This window comes from Talpa europaea (genome assembly GCF_964194135.1).
Source record: "Talpa europaea genome assembly, chromosome: 3".
NCBI lineage: Eukaryota > Metazoa > Chordata > Mammalia > Eulipotyphla > Talpidae > Talpa > Talpa europaea.
In genome coordinates, this window is record NC_140069.1 from 29,730,704 (window position 1) to 29,748,698 (window position 17,995).

General features: G+C 39.6%; 1 protein-coding gene across 1 annotated transcript in view; it reads right to left on the bottom strand.

Moving 5' to 3' along the window:
* LAPTM4B (lysosomal protein transmembrane 4 beta) overlaps positions 1–17,995 on the bottom strand; it is a gene marked incomplete at both ends in the record, with an annotated part of 67,080 nt that overhangs the window by 20,516 nt on the left and 28,569 nt on the right. Inside the window, 3 exons of the mRNA XM_084230533.1 lie at positions 5,438–5,536; positions 8,313–8,435; positions 8,771–8,844. Coding sequence (XP_084086659.1) covers positions 5,438–5,536; positions 8,313–8,435; positions 8,771–8,844 — 296 coding nt within the window. The remainder of the gene's footprint in view (positions 1–5,437; positions 5,537–8,312; positions 8,436–8,770; positions 8,845–17,995) is intronic.

Genomic DNA, 17,995 nt, shown 5'->3' on the forward strand with positions numbered 1-17,995 from the left:
CATCAAACCAGAAATAAACCATAAAAAGAAGGCAAGGAACTCTCCTACTTCATGGTGATTGAAACCCACACTACTGGAAGACCACTGGACTAATGAGGAGATCAAAGAAAAAATTAAAAAATACTTTGAGTTGAATGACAAGGAGGACACCCATTTCCTAAATGTATGGGAAGCAGCAAAAGCAGTAATAACAGGAAAATATATAGCAATAGAGGTTCACATCAAAAAACAAGAAAGAACTCAAAGAAACAACCTATTCTCAAAGCTCAAAGAACTAGAAAAAGAACAAAAAAAAACCCCAAAACCAGCAGAAGAAAAGAAATAATAAAAATCAAAGCAGAAATAAATGAAATCGAAACTAAAAAAACAATCCAAAAGATCAATGAAACCAAAAACTGGTTCTTCCAAAAAATAAATAAAATAGACAAACTCCTAGCCAGGCTCACAGAGGAAAAAGCTCACAGAGGAAAAAAAAAAAAAAAAAAAAAAAGGGAGAAAGCACAAATAAATAGGATCACAAATGACAGAGGAGGAATCACAACACACACAGCAGAAATCAAAAGAATAATCAGAAACTACTATGAACAGTTATATGGAAACAAGTTCAACAATCTAGAAGAGATGGATAAATTCCTACAACTCTACAATCACCCAAAGCTAGATAAAGAAGAAATAGAACATTTAAACAGACCAATTACAAGCAGAGAAATTGAAATAATAATGAAAAACCTCCCCAAAAACAAAAGCCCAGGACCTGATGGATTTACAAATGAATTCTACCAAACATTCAGAGACAAATTAGTGCCTATCCTTCACAAACTCTTTCAAAAAATTGAGAAGGAAAGAATAATACCAAATACATTCTATGAAGCCAACATTACACTAATACCAAAACTGAACAAGGACAAAACAAAAAAAATAAACTACAGGCCAATCTCCCTAATGAACACGGATGCAAAAATCCTCAATAAAATTTTAGCTATCAGAATCCAACAATGTATCCATAAGATAATTCACCATGACCAAGTAGGATTTATTCCAGGGACACAAGGATGGTTCAACATCCAAAAATCAATCAACGTTATCCAACACATCAACAAAAAGAAATATAAAAACCATGATAATATCTATAAATGCTGAGAAAGCTTTTGACAAAGTACAACACCCATTTATGACAAAGGCCCTTGAAATTCTTGGGATACAAGGAACATACCTCAACATCATAAAGGCCAGATATGACAAGCCCATAGCCAGTATCATTTTCAATGGTGAAAAGCTGAAAGCATTTCTATTAAGATCTGGAACAAGACAAGGATGTCCACTCTCACCACTGCTTTTCAATATAATACTGGAAGTCCCAGCCAGAGCAATAAGAGAAAGACATACAAGGAGTCCAAATAGGGAAGGAAGAAGTTAAACTATCACTATTCGCAGATGATATGATATATACATAGAGAACCCCAAAAACTCCACAGAAAAACTACTTCAACTAATCAGTTTAGTAAAGTGGCAGGCTACAAAATCAACACGCAAAACTCAGTAGCCTTGCTATACACAAACAATAAATCTGAAGAAGAAGAAATCAAAAAAACCATCCCTTTTATTATTGAAACAAAAAATCAAATACTTGGGAATAAATCTAACAAAAGAGGTAAAGGACCTATACAAAGAAAACTATAAAACACTGTTAAAAGAAATAGAAAAAGACACAAAGAAATGGAAAGACATCCCCTGCTCATGGATTGGAAGAATTAACATTATTAAAATGGCCATCCTACCAAAAGCAATTTACAGATTCAATGCTATTCCAATCAAAATTTCAATGTCATTCTTCAAAGAAATAGAATAATTAGTGATGAAATTCATATGGAATCACCAAAAACCCTGAATAGCCAAAGCTCTCCTGAAAAAAAAAAAAAAAAGAAGGGAATGGGGGCATCACACTTCCAGACTTCAAAGCCATAATCATCAAAACTGCATGGTATTGGAACAAGAACAGACACACGGACCAATGGAATCAAACAGAAAATCCAGAAATAAACCCACAGATTTATTGTCAACTAATCTTTGACAAAGGAGCAAAGAATATGCACTGGAGCAAAGAAAGTTTGTTCAATAAATGGTGCTAGGAAAACTGGGTCACTATATGCAAAAGAATGAAGCTTGACTACAACCTCACACCATGCACAAAAACCAGCTCAAAATGGATTAAAGAACTAGACATAAGACCTGAAATCATAAAATACATAGAAGGAAATATAGGCAAAACACTACATGATATGCATCTCAAAGACATCTTTACAGACACATCACCCAAAGCAGAGACAGTAAAAGCAAAGATAAACAGCTGGGACTACATCAAATTAAAGAGCTTCTGCACAGCAAAAGAGACAATAACCAAAACAAAGAGAAATCCCACTGACTGGGAGAAGATTTTTGCACACAACACTAATGATAAATGACTGATCACAAAAATCTACAATGAGCTGATGAGACTCAGCAAAAACAAAGAAAAGAATCCAGTCAAAAAAATGTGTAGAAGAGCTAAAAAGAAACATCTCTGAAGAGGAAATACAAATGGCCAACAGGCATATGAAAAAATGTTCAACATCACTTGTCATCAGGGAAATGCAAATCAAAACTACCATGAGATACCATCTTACACCAGTGAGAATGGCACATATTAAAAAAACTAGCAACAACAAATGTTGGCGAGGGTGTGGAGAAAAAGGAACTCTTCTGCACTGTTGGTGGGAGTGCAAACTGGTCCAACCACTGTGGAGAGCTATGTGGCAATTTCTTGACCTACTAAAGACAGAGCATCCATATGATCCAGCAATTCACTCCTGGGTACTTACCCAAATGACACAAACATTAATTCCAAAGGGCACCTGCACCCCTATGTTTATAGCAGCACTATTTACAATAGCTAAGCTATGGAAACAACCCAAATGTCCAAAAATAGATGACTGGATCAAGAAGATGTGGTACATATACACCATGGAATATTACTCAGAATTCAAAAAAGATAAACACATGCAATTTGCAGCAACATGGATGGCGCTGGAAGGGATCATGCTCAGCGAAATAAGCCAGAAAGAAAAAGAAAAATACCGGATGGTCTCACTCATAGCAGGAATCTAGAAAACTTAAATAAGGGACCAGGAAAATGAATAACTATAAGAAAGAAAATATCAAAATCAACAAACAACTATGAACCAGAGACACTCTATGGGGGATGGGGGGCAGGGAAAAGAGGGATTGGGGTCAAAATATGGGGGTTGTAATTGTATGGGGAATATAAAAATAAAATTTAAATTAAAAAAAAAGATGTGGTATATATACACAATGGACTATTACTTAGCAATCAAAAAAGATAAACATATGCAGTTTGCAGCAACATGGATGGAGCTAGAAGGGATCATGCTCAGTGAAATAAGTCAGAAAGAAAAAGAAAAATACCGATGGTCTCACTCATAGCAGAAATTTAGAAAACCTAAATAAGGGACCAGGAAAAAGACTAATTAATACAAAGCAAATATCAAAATCAACAAGTAACTATAAACCAGAGACACACTAAGGGTGGGGAGAGGAAGGACTAGGGTCAAAATAAGGGGGCGGGTGCAATTGTATGGGGACTATAACCAAAATGAAAATGCATACATTGTGCAAAAATGAAAAATGATCTAAGAATCACATAAAATAAAAAAAAGAAATGAAATATACAATCATTGGGTCTAGTAACTTCCTAGCAAAGATGCTACTACTGTAGCTTTGTTCTATCACACTACCCTCAAAGTTGGCAGAGGCACTGAGAGCAAAATTAGAAATTTCTAACGAAAAGTAGTTGGAAAAAACAACCTTACTCCCAAATTTACTAAATCTTCCATTTACTCAACAATGCTACTGTTTCTTTATTGAATAAAAAAATCCTTAGACCTTTTGAGAATTATAATACAAATAAAAAAGGAAAGTGAGGGTAGAGAATTCACCAGAGCCAGAGCGAGGAACAGAATAGACAGACTGACAAAATACACTGATGAGGAGAGCAGTGGGCGCGGCAGGAGAGGTCTGCGCACCATGTGGGACCCTTGCCGGTGGCCAGGGATGGAACTGGAGCTGTGGAGGCTGTGGGCAGGGGCTCAACTTCTGCACCACCAGGGGAGGCCCTAGAATGACATTCTTAACAGAAAGGTTAAACAGCAGAAGGGAAGTGCCCAGGGTCTGGAATTTCATAAGCCCAGAATTCCCAGGACCCCTTGCAACACCAGGTGCATTCACTTATTAAACACTCCAAAAAGGAAAATAAACCCTGGCCTGTTGTCTCAAAAACGAATATTCCATTATTCTAATGACCTTATTCTTACTTGACAGCTCTGTAATCTCGAATAGAGAAATAAATATTTAATATATTTCTCAAACTTGCATTGACATACTACATCCATCATCTACTTGCCAGGGGGGAAGCACTGCTCCCTTTACTGTCTTTGGGCAGAAGGAAACTGCAAATGTCCTGGCTTGGGGACATGTAAATATTGAAATATTCAGAATGTTGTTTTATGAGGGAAAATATAGACCTAAACGATTTTCATTCTCTTTCTACTTCTCTTCATCATATTTCCTTCTTAAAATGATTTTTCTCCCTACATTCAGCTTCCACAAATATACTAAGACTTGCTTTTTGAAGAATTAGTTAATTTATGACAAAACAAATGAAGGATATTAAGAATTAAAAGTTTAAAGTCTAGTAACCTTTTGAAAATTCTGAAATTACTAGCATCAGGCAAGCCCAAATTATGGTGTTTTTAATTATTAGGTTGACAAAGACAAAAAAGGGTAGACAGCACTTAATTGATGAGGTAAGGGAAACACTGCTGATGAGGGTGTTAAGTCAACTTTGGGGGAGATCAATCTGACAACCTATCAAAGTCTTCAAATTATGCATACATTCTAGCTTTAAGAGATGTATCTTGAGATGCATGAAATATATTCATTGTAGCACCATGATCAGAGAAAAAGTAGAAACCACCTTATTGTCCTGTCCAGCAGTAGGCAATTTATTAAAAAATGATAAATTCATGTAATAGACTGAAATATAATATTCAGAATGTATCACATCATAAAAACTTCTTTTGTATGTTTACATACATTGTGTTGGATGCTGTGCTATACTATACATGCTGGGTAATGTACAACATATTAGCTTATTCCCATCCAAATAGATTCTGGAATAACCCTTGTTTAACCTAAGGAAGCTTTGTTAGTGTTTATCTCTAATGTGGATAAAAGAGTAACAGAATTATTAGGAAATCAAAAAACACTTACTTAGTTACCTAAAGCAAGATATTGAACGGACTGAGTGAAGACAGCTGACTCCTTTGGCATTCATGAATATGTTTAATAATGTTTAAATCATAAATAAATTATTTATGCTTACCTTAATTAACAAGATAACGATGACAAACAGGAAAATAATGATGTCCAAATAGGGAGGCTCCATTGACATAATATCATCTCTGTAGGGAAAATTAGGAGGCTGCAAAGGAAAATGTCTCATTAGCAAACCTCATGAATCAATCTATCATTGTATTCCATCAGCATTAACTAGAGGGACTTATCAGAAAGCAATTAGTTAAAGCAGCAGAGTTATCAGGTAAGACCAGTACAATATTCCTACCTTACCTCTACTAATTACGAAGTTACAGTATGTTGGGGGAACGATAAGTCTGTTCCTATCAGACAATCACTCACAAAAAGAAAAATCTGCAGGGCAAGTTGGCAAAACCTATTGAAACAGAGTCTTTATATAGAGAGTGATTTGCTGATGCTGTTTCAAAAAGCAAAATCTCTTATACTAGTAGGTAGTATTCACAGCATTAAAAAAAAAAAGGTCAAGACTTACCACCTGACCACACGAATTAATTACCAGGTCAAAAGAAACCTTTATGATGAGGATTAAAAACTGTTACTATGGTCAGTGTCACAGAACTTCACTGTGAATCCACTGCACAGCACTGATCCAAGTCCTCCCTTTAACTGGCCTAGATAAATGGGCAGGGAAGGGAGACCAAGATATTATGTGAACTGTTATCATGCAATGCTATCTGTTTGGATTACACATTAGCAGTATTCTGAGACATAACACACAATTTGGAAATGTTAAGGAAGACTATGAAGAAAGCTCTTGATTTCTGTGCTTGGCTCCTCCTCCCCAGCGTGAACAATATCCAATAGTTTGGGGAAAAAAACCTAAAAAGTAAAATCAAAGTCACTCTGTTATCTAGTCATGAAATTGGTCCTTCCCCTTGGTGCCTGGAAATACTGGTTGTACTGATAATAAAGGGTAATAATAAAACAAATTATTGCTTTCTCAAGACCAGCATGAAATCTACTGTTCCATGTATGATAGAAAAAGGGGTTAAGGGTTAAAGTGGGAGTATGTGAGCCTATCCAAAAAGATCTCTACACTCTATTCCCCCAGAAAACTGAACATAGTTTCTATGTCCAGTTCAGACCTAAAAAACCACATGCACAACTTATTTAAACTGCATTTTACAAGACTTCACATAAACAGAACAGGCATTAGAATTAAGCAGTTGCTGCCCTGCTCCCCCACCCTTCTCAGATAACAGTCTCTCCAGACTCATCTCTCCACTTGTCAACAAGGGACTCATACCAGAGGTATTTAACACTCCAGACACTGCTGTCCCTGAGGCCTTGCAGCAGACCTCACCTTCCCAATCTAGACTGATCTTTAACTAGAACACATGGAAGATACTTACTTGTATTATTTGGTTTGCAACTGCAAATAAAAATGGGCGGTGACTTTTTTGATAACTGATAACACAATTACTGTGAGCATCACAAACACTATCAGCTTACCACTGGTGGCTCTAAAGCAAATGAGTATGGAGTAACTGAACAATATGGGCTATGATGAAAGTGTAGGTAGTATTCTAATGTTCTGCACGCTTGCCTACATTTTAGGCTTTGTACTCCTTATAAATCTCTGTAATAGATGGAACGTAGCACACAATACACTAATCATATAGTCCTGGGGCTGCCACATGGCTTTTCTTACCCAGTGTCACCCTTCCCCAGCCCCTCAAATGGCAGTCTGTGCTGAGATTATGTTTCTCTCATGCTTCCAAGGTTGATTTTAGGAACCGTACCAGATCATCGTTACACAGTAAAAACCCAGACCTTAAAAAGACAGAGGTAATTCTACAACCTGCTTATCAAAGATAAGCCCCTTCATGCAGAAACACTTGGCTGTACCACCTGGGACAATATGTAAAATTAGTACATGGGAAATACTTAAAAATTCTCAATACTACATTCCACCCAAACATGGACCTGTTCCTAAAATAAAGAGAAGCAGTTACTAACAAGCATGACAGCCACAACAATGACTTTCGAGAAGCGAAACTTTTCAAGCTAAGTGTGCTGGATCTCAGTTAATGATCTGGGGGCATTACTGCCAGCAAGATCAAAAACTTCTGTTGCCATATCTCTCCAGCCCCACCTCTATACCCTCTACCCACTCCATGTCTCTCTTTCCACTGAATTTCTTGACCTCCATTGTCACATTGAATACCCCACCTCAACTCTCACATCTCAGAAAAGTCTAGCTCCTCCCCTCATGCTTAGATAATACCATTAAAATCTCCAAAGAGTGAAAGGTCTATTTAAAACATTCTAAGATTTTGAAAAAATTAAATGTTAAGGTTTTCACCATTTCCATTTAAAAGAGAAAATTTCAAAAATGTGAAGACACAGAAGTTTTCTGATCTCATACCGCCACAAGCTTCTGAATGCGCAGTCATCAATATTTGCTTATGTGGGCACAAAGGACAGACATTTAAGGGAAAATTAGATCCAAAGATGCTTGGAGAAAAAAAGGGGGTTCTAAGGTTAAATAAGTTTGGGATCTATTGTAGAGTTCTACTTTTCCCATAACAGCAAAGACAAAAGCCATCTTTTGTTAATAAATGGAGTAAATTGTATTTGACTAACATTAAGATAATTAATAATTAGTTTGTAATTTAGGTAGGTGAATCTAATATTATCATCATAGTCCCCAACTTATCTGCCTCAGGAGAGAGCCCAGATACCTTTCTCAGGCTAGCTCAATCTTCCCAAAAAGCATTCTAAGGATCTTCAAGAAAACATTCAAGCTTCTCTAATCACTAACTCAGATGCAAGTGAAAAGCCCACAGATTAACCTGTGTGTGTACGCTTATCACCATACCTACAGCTTCCGTACCTTACCACGTTTCATGAAGAGACACAGTAACTGGGACACCACGTACCAGCTGTCGGATGAATTCCGGGGTGGAGTATGGATAAACGACCATAGTGAATACAGCAAAGGTGATCAGGGCAAAATCAAAGATCTGGTAACAGAAGAACGGGATGATCCAAACAGCGTGTTGCTAAACATGAGAGAAAACAGGACATGCATGTGTTCAATATTACAAAACACTTGCAGCTGACTTCAGAGACATCTTTTTTTAATCTGAATGGAAATGGAGGACTAGAAATTCATTGAACCAGGTCTCAATGGCAACTGGCACGCCAGAGAGAAGCAGTCCAAATGAGCCTCAGTGAACATTTCTGCTACTATAATACTGGTTTTCCCAAAACTGCGTAATATTAGTGAGAGATTTAATCTTGCAAATATTCTTATGGGAAACTGAGAATAACTATTCCTCACAGATCACACAAAAAAGGGACAGGGGAAAAGACACCTTATTCCAATGCTGCTTACCTTGTATGCTCCATAAGTAGCCATTGCGCCTACCAGGAATAGGAGAAGAGAAACTGCGATAGTAATCCACATTTCTGCCAAAAAAGTAAAAACAATAACAAAAAAAGATAATCAGTAATGGAAATACTGTTTAAAGATTTTGCAGTCTTTCTTTAAATGCATTCTGTTTATAAACCAATTCTAAGTGAGAGCTTTACATTAAGTAAACCACCAGAGTTCTTCTGGGTTTTGAGAAGATGATAGTTAATGAAAGTTAAATGCCCCAAAGATGGTCACCGTAGACATCATATTAATGTCTAATTAAGAGATGGAATTTACACATAAGTTTCTTCAAAAATAGAAAGACAATGGTTATGGATATTTTTTAAAAAACTTAGTCTTTCCACCCACTGAATTCTACATATATATAAAATGAATCAGGTAGTCTTCTAACATATAGGAGTCTGACTTATATTTTATAAACCTATGTTTGTCAAGTCTCTATTAAAATGCTCACCAGGGCCTCCCCTGGTGGCGTAGACGGTTGAGAGCAGCGCTGTGAGGTTGTCCACAGCCTCTGCAGCACTGGTGTGATCTGGGCTGGCCCGCAAGGGTCCCACATGGGGCGGCAGACCTCTCCTGTCTCCCCCGCTGCTCCCCTCAGCAGTGTATTTCAGTCAGTCTGCCTGTTCTTTTCCCCGCTCTGTTTCTGGTGAATCCTCTCACCCTCCCGCGCATCTGGCCTGTACCCCAGTTCTTGTGTAAATGAATAAAGAAATCTTAAAAAAAAATAATAATAATAAATAAATAAAATGCTTACTGGCTTAGCAACTCATTTAAAATAGAAGCTTAATTTCTTATCACAGCCTTTATGTCTGTTTATCCTAAGCATGCCCACCTCTTTAATCTCAGCCCCCCATGTCTCCACACTTTCTTGCACACTATAATCCAGTCACACCTCCTGGTTCCCTACACAGCAAGATCATCCCAATGAAGTGCTTTGTGTTTGTAGTTCCCACTGACCACAAGAAAAGCTCACTAAGAGATGGTCCCTGAGTATTCTAGCTCAAGTAGCCTCTCAGCACCTCCACCTTGGAATGTGTTTTCTCCACAGCACACAGAGCACTAGCACCTTATTTCTATTTGCTGTGTATTGTTTATCACCCTCTGCTAGAGGAACTTCCTGAGGGAAAGGCTTTTTTTCTAGCTAGTTCACTACTACAGCCCCAATATCAAAAAGGTGACTGAAATCCAATACAGTTGCTACTACTAAAACGAGGGCATTGAAATGTGGTCAACATGAACTGAAATGTGCTGTAGGCATCAATTATATTCCAGATTTTTTTTTAAAGTTTTTTTTTTTTGAGATTTATTCATTTATTTATACAAGCACTGGGTATAGTCAGAAGCGCAGGGGGGTAAGAGAATTCACCAGAGCCAGAACGGGGAACAGAACAGGCAGACTGATGAAATACACTGCTGAAGGGAGCAGCGGGCAGCAGGAGAGGTCTGCTCGCCATGTGGGACCCTCGCCGGGGATCGAACCAGTGCTGCAGAGGCTGTGAGCAGCTTCACAGCCCAGCGCTCAACGGCTGCGCCACCAGGGGAGGCCCTATATTCCAGATTTTAAGGACTTGGCACCAAAAAAAATGTAAAATATCTCATTTATAATTTTTATACCAATTATATGCTGAAACTGTTTTGGTCATGAGTTAAATAAAATAAACTTTTAAAAAATAAACCATTATTAATCTCACTTGTTTCTTTTTTCCTTTTTTTTTTAATGAGGCTACAAGAAATTTTTAAATTACATGTGTTTTATTTAAAATTACTTGCATTATATTTCTACTGAGCAGTGCTAATCCAGAACAAAGCACTCATGCAAGAGGTCATGGACTGTATCTCCAGGAGATTCTGATTTGCAGTACGGGGTGACTGGGTTTATGACGAGGTTCCTAGGGCAAGGGTTATCATGAGGCTATGAGAGCACAAACACCCATGCAATAAAGGAACAGGATAGTGATCACAGTTTCCAAGGCATTTTTAAAGATCTATCATTTCATCTTCCTAATTCTTGGACAGACTGTTCCCATCAGACAGATTATAAAGCTAGGGCCCTGAGCTTATGTGAATTGATAACAAATGTGATTTGCATTTGTATCAAAAGGCTGAACTATTATTAATCCTGCCCTTACTATTTTGTATTTCTCTTCCTACTATAATATGCTGCTTCTACTTAAGTTTTGAGTACTGACCTATGGACCAATCTGGGTTGCCGCTTCCTACAGCTATCTCTCCAAAAGGAATTATTCTACTTTAGATCCATCCTGTCTGCATCCTCAGCTTCAGAGAGGAGAGAATGTTACAAACAGAAACACAGGTAAAAGGACATTCTAGCACAGACATACAGACATATTAACAAAGACCATTTGCCCTCTTAAAAAGACAAAGGTTCCTCAATTGACCTACATTTAATTCAATATAGTCACAACAATGCTGATGACTGCCAGTAAATGAGTGAAAATTTGATCCTCTTAAAAGTAAAAAAATAAAGATTATAAGAGTCTTAAAGAATGAGTAACGCCAGTCAGTACTTTCAAGATTGTGATTTTTTTTAGAATGCCTATACATTTTAGTTAATTTTATGATTTTAATGCTAAAATAACTTCTCTTTTCCTACTTATAAAGGAAGAAATACCAACAAGGAAATTTCACACTTCCCTCAGGGCAAGGAGGAAAAATTAAATTAATATTTAATATTTATTTAATAATTTAATAATTTAAAAGTAATTTTCCTTGCAGGTTCAATGGGAGGTATAAACATGAATGAATTCTACATGCAAATCCAAGTTCAAGAGACTTAACTCCTTAAATGCAAAGAGAAAGTCTATTTGCTTTCACATGCACATATGCGTAAGTATACACACGTGCATTCTAGTTCTGTAATTTGCATATGAAACATTAAGCTTCCTGCATGAAGTTATCACCACAATGGAATGACCACCATTTCCTATTTTCCCCACTTAGAAGTGTGCTTTTTTCCTCAGTCAACTAGGCACTGTGTTCTTTCATTTAATCCTTCTAGTAACTCTAAGAGATAGGTTCTGCCATTATTCCCTTCTTAGAGATGACTAAGAGAAGGCAAATGACCTACCCAAGGCTGACCAGCTACTGAGTGGAAACAAGATATTCTATCCAACAAGACTAATTGCAGAGTCAAAACCCTTAGCTGGTATGCTACCTAGTTGTGAAGAAGGTGGATCAAATGAAATAGGGGAGGTCAAATGCTGAAAATCATAATTTTCCCTAAAAGAAGCTGTACATCAATACGTACCTACTATGTGCAAAGCCTATTAGAATTTGTAGCAATCTCTGAAACCTGAACTTAGTCAGAAGTTTATTATTTTTCTTCTTTGCCTACTTTAATGGCTTTCAAATTTTTACAAGTGTATTTTTTAATGAGAAAAATAGGTTATTATTTCTAATGAGAAAAATAGGTTATTCTTTGACTACCTCATAGACTTTAAAAGACATAAACAAGCAGACTAATTCAAGTCTTTATTCAAAAAATAAAATATTAGGGCCTCCCCTGGTGGCTCAGACAGTTGAGCACAGCGCTGTGAAGCTGTCCGCAGCCTCTGCAGTGCCGGTTCCATCCCCACTGGCCTCAGAGCAACCCACATGGCAAGCAGACCTCTCCTGCCTCGCCCACTGCTCCCCTCAGCAGTGTATTTCGTCAGTCTGCCTGTTCTGTTCCCCACTCTGTCCCTTGTGAATTCTTTCACCTTCCCACGCATCTGGCCTGTACCCCAGTTCCTATATAAAATAAATAAATCTTTAAAAAAAAAAAGATGAAAAGGACATAATCTTTGCTCTGAGACACTTGGCACTACTAGGAAGAGAAGGAAGAATTTAGTAGGTGCTAGGAGATGAAAAACTAGGGTGGTTCATATCAGAGGAGACATTATTTTCAGACCAAGGGAATGATAAGGATTGATCAGAGAAAATGGGTATTAGATTGACTTAACACATCAATTTTTTAAATTACAATATAGTTCATATACCATAAAATTAATACTTTTAAAAACTGTAAAATTCAGTGGGTTTTTCTTTTTAGTATATTCACAAAGTCTCATAATCATTACCACTAATTCTAGGAACAGAAAACTAGGTGGGGAAAACGCATTTGGAAAGGCTAATGAAAGACTGGTGTCTGAAAGTTCCACTTAACCAGACTATTTTCATCACCTATTGGAAACTCATCCCCTGGGCCCCACCCAAGTCACAACTTTCTCTTTTCAGCTTATTCTAAGAAAAACCATCTGCTCTGCACAGAAGGAACTGAGGCAGAATAGCCAATACCTGCTGTTGAATGTTTAATCACAGAAACAGTCTCAACCAGCTCTGCCCCATGGCAGAATTGCTCCTACCAGAACTGCTCTGAACTTTGACTTGGTGCCGCCATAGAAGTCTGTCCACAACTGCTTAAATACCCTGGCTTAGCACGGTGACTCCTCCCCTATGAAGGCTCTTCTTTCTGGCAGCTATTCCTAAGATAACTTCACGAAGGACCGACTTCTATAACACCACCACAGTACACAAAAGAGATTTTACTTGTTGGGTGTTATCAGTATGGCCCAGGACATGGGGCAACGTACAGGTGGAAGCCCCACTGACAACTCCAAGGTCTCTGGATGCTCTGTTTATTGGGGCTATGCTAGGGTAGACAACCTTTTCATAGTCATCCAAATTGAGAAAAGTCTGGAATGAGATGGAAGTGGTAATTGATATTTTCAAACTCTTTACATTTCATGGTACACCAACATTAACCCATGCTTTTCCAACCTAACCTGAAACTTCACCTGTGTTCCTTGGTATGTACAGTTGGCAAGTCCAGAGGGTTATTTGCTCTTTTCCAGAAATAAGTGCAGCTTATACAATGCTAGGTCTGCCTGATGGGACTTCCACAATGTGTCCAGCGGCACGAATTGAATTTTATTTGATCAAAATTACAAGGAATGGAAAAAGAAAAAAAAAATCCCTCAACCCCCCAAAAAAGCGGGCAGACAGTTGACATCCAGGCTGTAATTATCCTTACTGTGCTATATTTGGAGTACAAGGTTTACATGACCAGCAATCATCATGGGGGGGCAGGAGAGTGGAATACCAATTCTACCATAAACCCAACCAACAGAAAAATACCACTGGCATGGTTTGTCAGTAGTTAAAATGACTGGCTGGGATGGTGTCACAGTGCTTGGGGTACTAAAAGGCCAGGGAGTTTAGAGAGTCGAAAAGGCAAGACCTATTCAGGCTCACACAGGTGTTTACTTGCACGCCAACCCACCCCCTTCCCTCCAGTCTGTCTTCACCTACCTCTGAGAATAAGGGCAGCAGGCCTAATATTAGCAGGAACTCATTGCCTTAATTGGCTCTCTAGTAGGGTTGACAACCCAGACCATTTATAGCACATTAACCATCGCCATGAAACGTCAACGGTGGCATCCAGGGAGGCGTCTCCCATAGCTTCCGTGGTTGCGGTTGGTTGCCCAAGAAAGAGGTCTGAAGTTTAAACTCTTGCAAAAGTTCACTTGCAACTATGTTCCTGAATAGCTGTATAGCTCTGGACTGTCTTGCGGCCCATGAGGTGGTGTCTGTACCTTGGCTAACAATTTCTGTTGTTTGTACACCAGTGCCCGTGGAGCAATAGAAGAGCGTGTGGCCACTGTTTTAGAATAAGTCAAGTGCATCACCAAAGAGGGCACAGGGTATCCAGATCACATCTGGAAGGGAATCAGACAGGCTTTACCCTGTTTCTCCATTTCCTAGAGATCCTCTCAGTCATTATTCTCTTGCTGCTTTTCTGATCCTGCATCTTAAATTGTCTGGTCTCCTTTGTTTCTAAACATCTCCAGGCTATCAAACTTCAAATGGCCATTATCCAAGGAGTAAAGCAAGTAGGCCTCCAACCAGGCAACTCAGACCTACCTAGGAAAACCTTGCATTCCTTAACCAGCCCCAGCGCAACCCTGTATCATAGCAGGAAGTTGCTATGAAAGACTCAGGAAGTCATTATGATACAGTTAACAAGTTTGTCTTTTCCCCATTTCTTGCAATTCCTCCTTATCTAGCATTAACAGGATTAATAGCTTGTCTTTCCCATTTGTTGCAGCTTCCCCCTCCCCTTGAGAAGAAAAACAATCTGGCGCCCACCAGTTTCCTGCGGACCCTTCCCCCGCCCCCTAATGAAAACAAGCTGGCAATCACCTGTCCCTGTGCTGACACCTTCCCCTTCCCTTAAGATGAATGAGTTGACACCCATCGGCCTCTGTGAAGACCCCTTCCCCATCTCTTTGTCGAGGTGGCGCCCACTTGTCTCTGTGCAGACCCCTTCCCTTTTCCCTTGGCAAATCCTTACTCATCTCCCCCTAGTATAAATACCCCTGCCCACTGCCAAGGAGCAGGACGGTGGTCTTTCAGACATGAGTCTGCCGCCCTGCTCATTTGTGGACAAATAAAACCGCTTTCCTTTTCCTCAAACTCTGTTTCCTTTTATTGGCTGAGGGAAACTGAGGCCCGCATTTGGTAACATTTCTAGCTACTCTGACTCTAGAATTAAGGCCATGAGTGCTGCTAGACTCTGTAATAAGGACAATCGTCTTCAACACTCCCCCCCCACCGCCCCCAAAGAAGAGCAAACCCACAGAGGGGGTCTTTGTCAGCTTTTGAGAACTTGTCTCCTGGGGCACCAAAGTCATGACCTTCCCTTTTCAGCTTATTCTAAGAAAACCATCTGCTTTGCACAGAAGAAACTAAGACAGACCAGCCAATATTCATTACAAAATCTCTAGCCACACAGCCAGTCCCAATCAGCTTCTACCCTACTACCCTCTCCATGACCTCAACTCCTCATTTTACCAAGTCAGCATAGTAAAATCCACACTCCCTGGAGCCATCTAGGTGCACTTGCATCTGGCACAGCACAAATCCACCCATCCCTCTCAACTCACCTTCCCTTTCAATAAACTGCAGCTACTGCCCAGTCTCACAGAGAAGGAAGTTAGAGCATGAGCTCACCTTCTCCATTCTTCCACCACTGAATAAACTTTTGTTTTGCTTCATCGCTCACTGTCTGGAGAATTACTTATATCATCAGTGGGAAAAAGAACCATAATGTTTCAGTGACATTTTGCTTGTTACACATTTTCACACTGTGCTGACAAAAATATCCCAAAAATTCTTGAATGTCTTTTCAAAATTAGATACATTAAGTCTACGGAATACCTTGCTTTGTTTGAGGGCCTAGATTTTCCACCGGTTAAGCAGGAACAGAAGCCATCCTTTCTCCAACAGAAGTATTGGTGTTTTTATTCTAAATCAGGTGACCATTTCAGGTAACCATCAATTCTTGATTACTTTTCTGGACAATTCATTTCTCAGGGTAGGTGTGTTTACCTGGTTAATAAAATAAGTTTATCCAGAAAGACAAATTTGCTGCAAAACTAATCAGAAATTGGGGGCTCCCTGGTGGCACAAGAAGGTAAGCACCGCACTATGAAGCAATCCGCACCCTCTGCAGCATGAGTTTGATCCCTGGCCTGCCAGGGAGCAACCCACATGGCGCAGCAGACCTCTCCTGTCTCGCCTGCTGCTCCCCTCAGCAGTGCGTTTCAGTCAATCTGCCTGTTCTGTTCCCCACTCTGTCTCTGGTGGATCCTCTCACCCTCCACATCTCTGGCCTGTACTCCAGCTGTTGTATGCATAAATAAATCTTTAAAAAAAAAAACTAATCAAAAATTAATTTGGATGATCTGCTGTTTGGGAATAAGCATTCTGTTATAGTTTTTGCTAATCCATTAAAATTCACAATAGGAAGCCTCCCCTGGTGGCGCAGGTGGGTACCGGTTCGATCCCGGCCGGCCGGCAAGGGTCCCACATGGCGTGGTAGACCTCTCCTGTCTTGCCTGCTGCTCCCCTCAGCAGTGTATTTCGTCAGTCTGCCTGTTCTGTTCCCTGCTCTGTCTCTGGTGAATCCTCTCACCCTCCCGAGCATCTGGCCTGTACTCCGGTTCTTGTGTGTGTAAATAAATAAATACTTAAAAAAAAAAATTCACAATAGGGCCTCCCCAGTGGCGCAGTGGGTTGAACGCAGCACCATGAGGCTGTCTGCAGCCTCTGCAGCATCAGTTTGATTCCCAGCTGGCCAGGGAGACTCCCACATGGCGCGACAGACCTCTCCTGTCTCTCCTACTGTTCCCCTCAGCAGGGTATTTCAGTCCTTCAGTAACAGGGTAGTCCCCAGGGAAGGGGGAGGTTCCAGGTTTCCCGACCTACCCAAAAGGAGGGTGGAGCTGAGCAGGGAGATAAGAAGCTGCAGAGGAGACTGAGGAAGGAAGGAAGCAGGATGGAGAGCCAGGAGGAGCCCTGGAGGAGGCACATGAAGCAGAGAGACATGTGAAGAAACTACACTTGCCATTTGGTCGTGGACTGGGTGACACAGATGTGGGTAAGACCCGTGGGGAGGTGACAATGACAGTTTTTGTCTTGATTTTGATTTTGCTCTTTTCCTTCCAGACTTGTCTGGTTGTTTCTGAGCCTTTTCTGTGGGTCCCCACTGGAAGGTGCTTTAGATTTGTGGCAGGCTTTGGGGCCTTGTTCTGGGCCAATCCTGCTTGGGTGGACTTTTACCCACGAGGGGACGGGTAACTTTGGGTACTTGATTTAGAAACTATATTCTTTGCCTTTCCTGTATTGTTTCCTAATTGTATTAAAGTTCCTTCCCATTAAAGTCTCATATGTTTTATGTTGATGCAGCGGATGGCAGAACCTATTCAGATCAGACAGGTTTGCGGGGGTCTGGGGTGCTGCCCTCCCTGTCCTGTAACACTTCTGCCTGTTCTGCTCCCTGTACTATCTCTGGTGATTTCTCTTGCCCTCCCGCGCCTCTGGCCTGTACCCCAGTGCTTTTATAAATAAACAAATCTTTAATAAAAATTTTTTTCCACAATAAAATCCCGTAAGTCTACTTGCACTCAGTTATGAGTGTCTATATAATATGCTACATATACATAACCTTTCAATCATCTTTTGATCTTCTAAGTCAATAGACTGATCTATTTTTTTCTTTCATTTCTAGTTCTGAACCCTTTTACATGTACAAGAAAGTTACAAAAACAGTAGTTTAAATATATTCTTCACCCTGCTTCTCCAGAATAGGAACAATTTACCTAACCACAGTGTACTTGT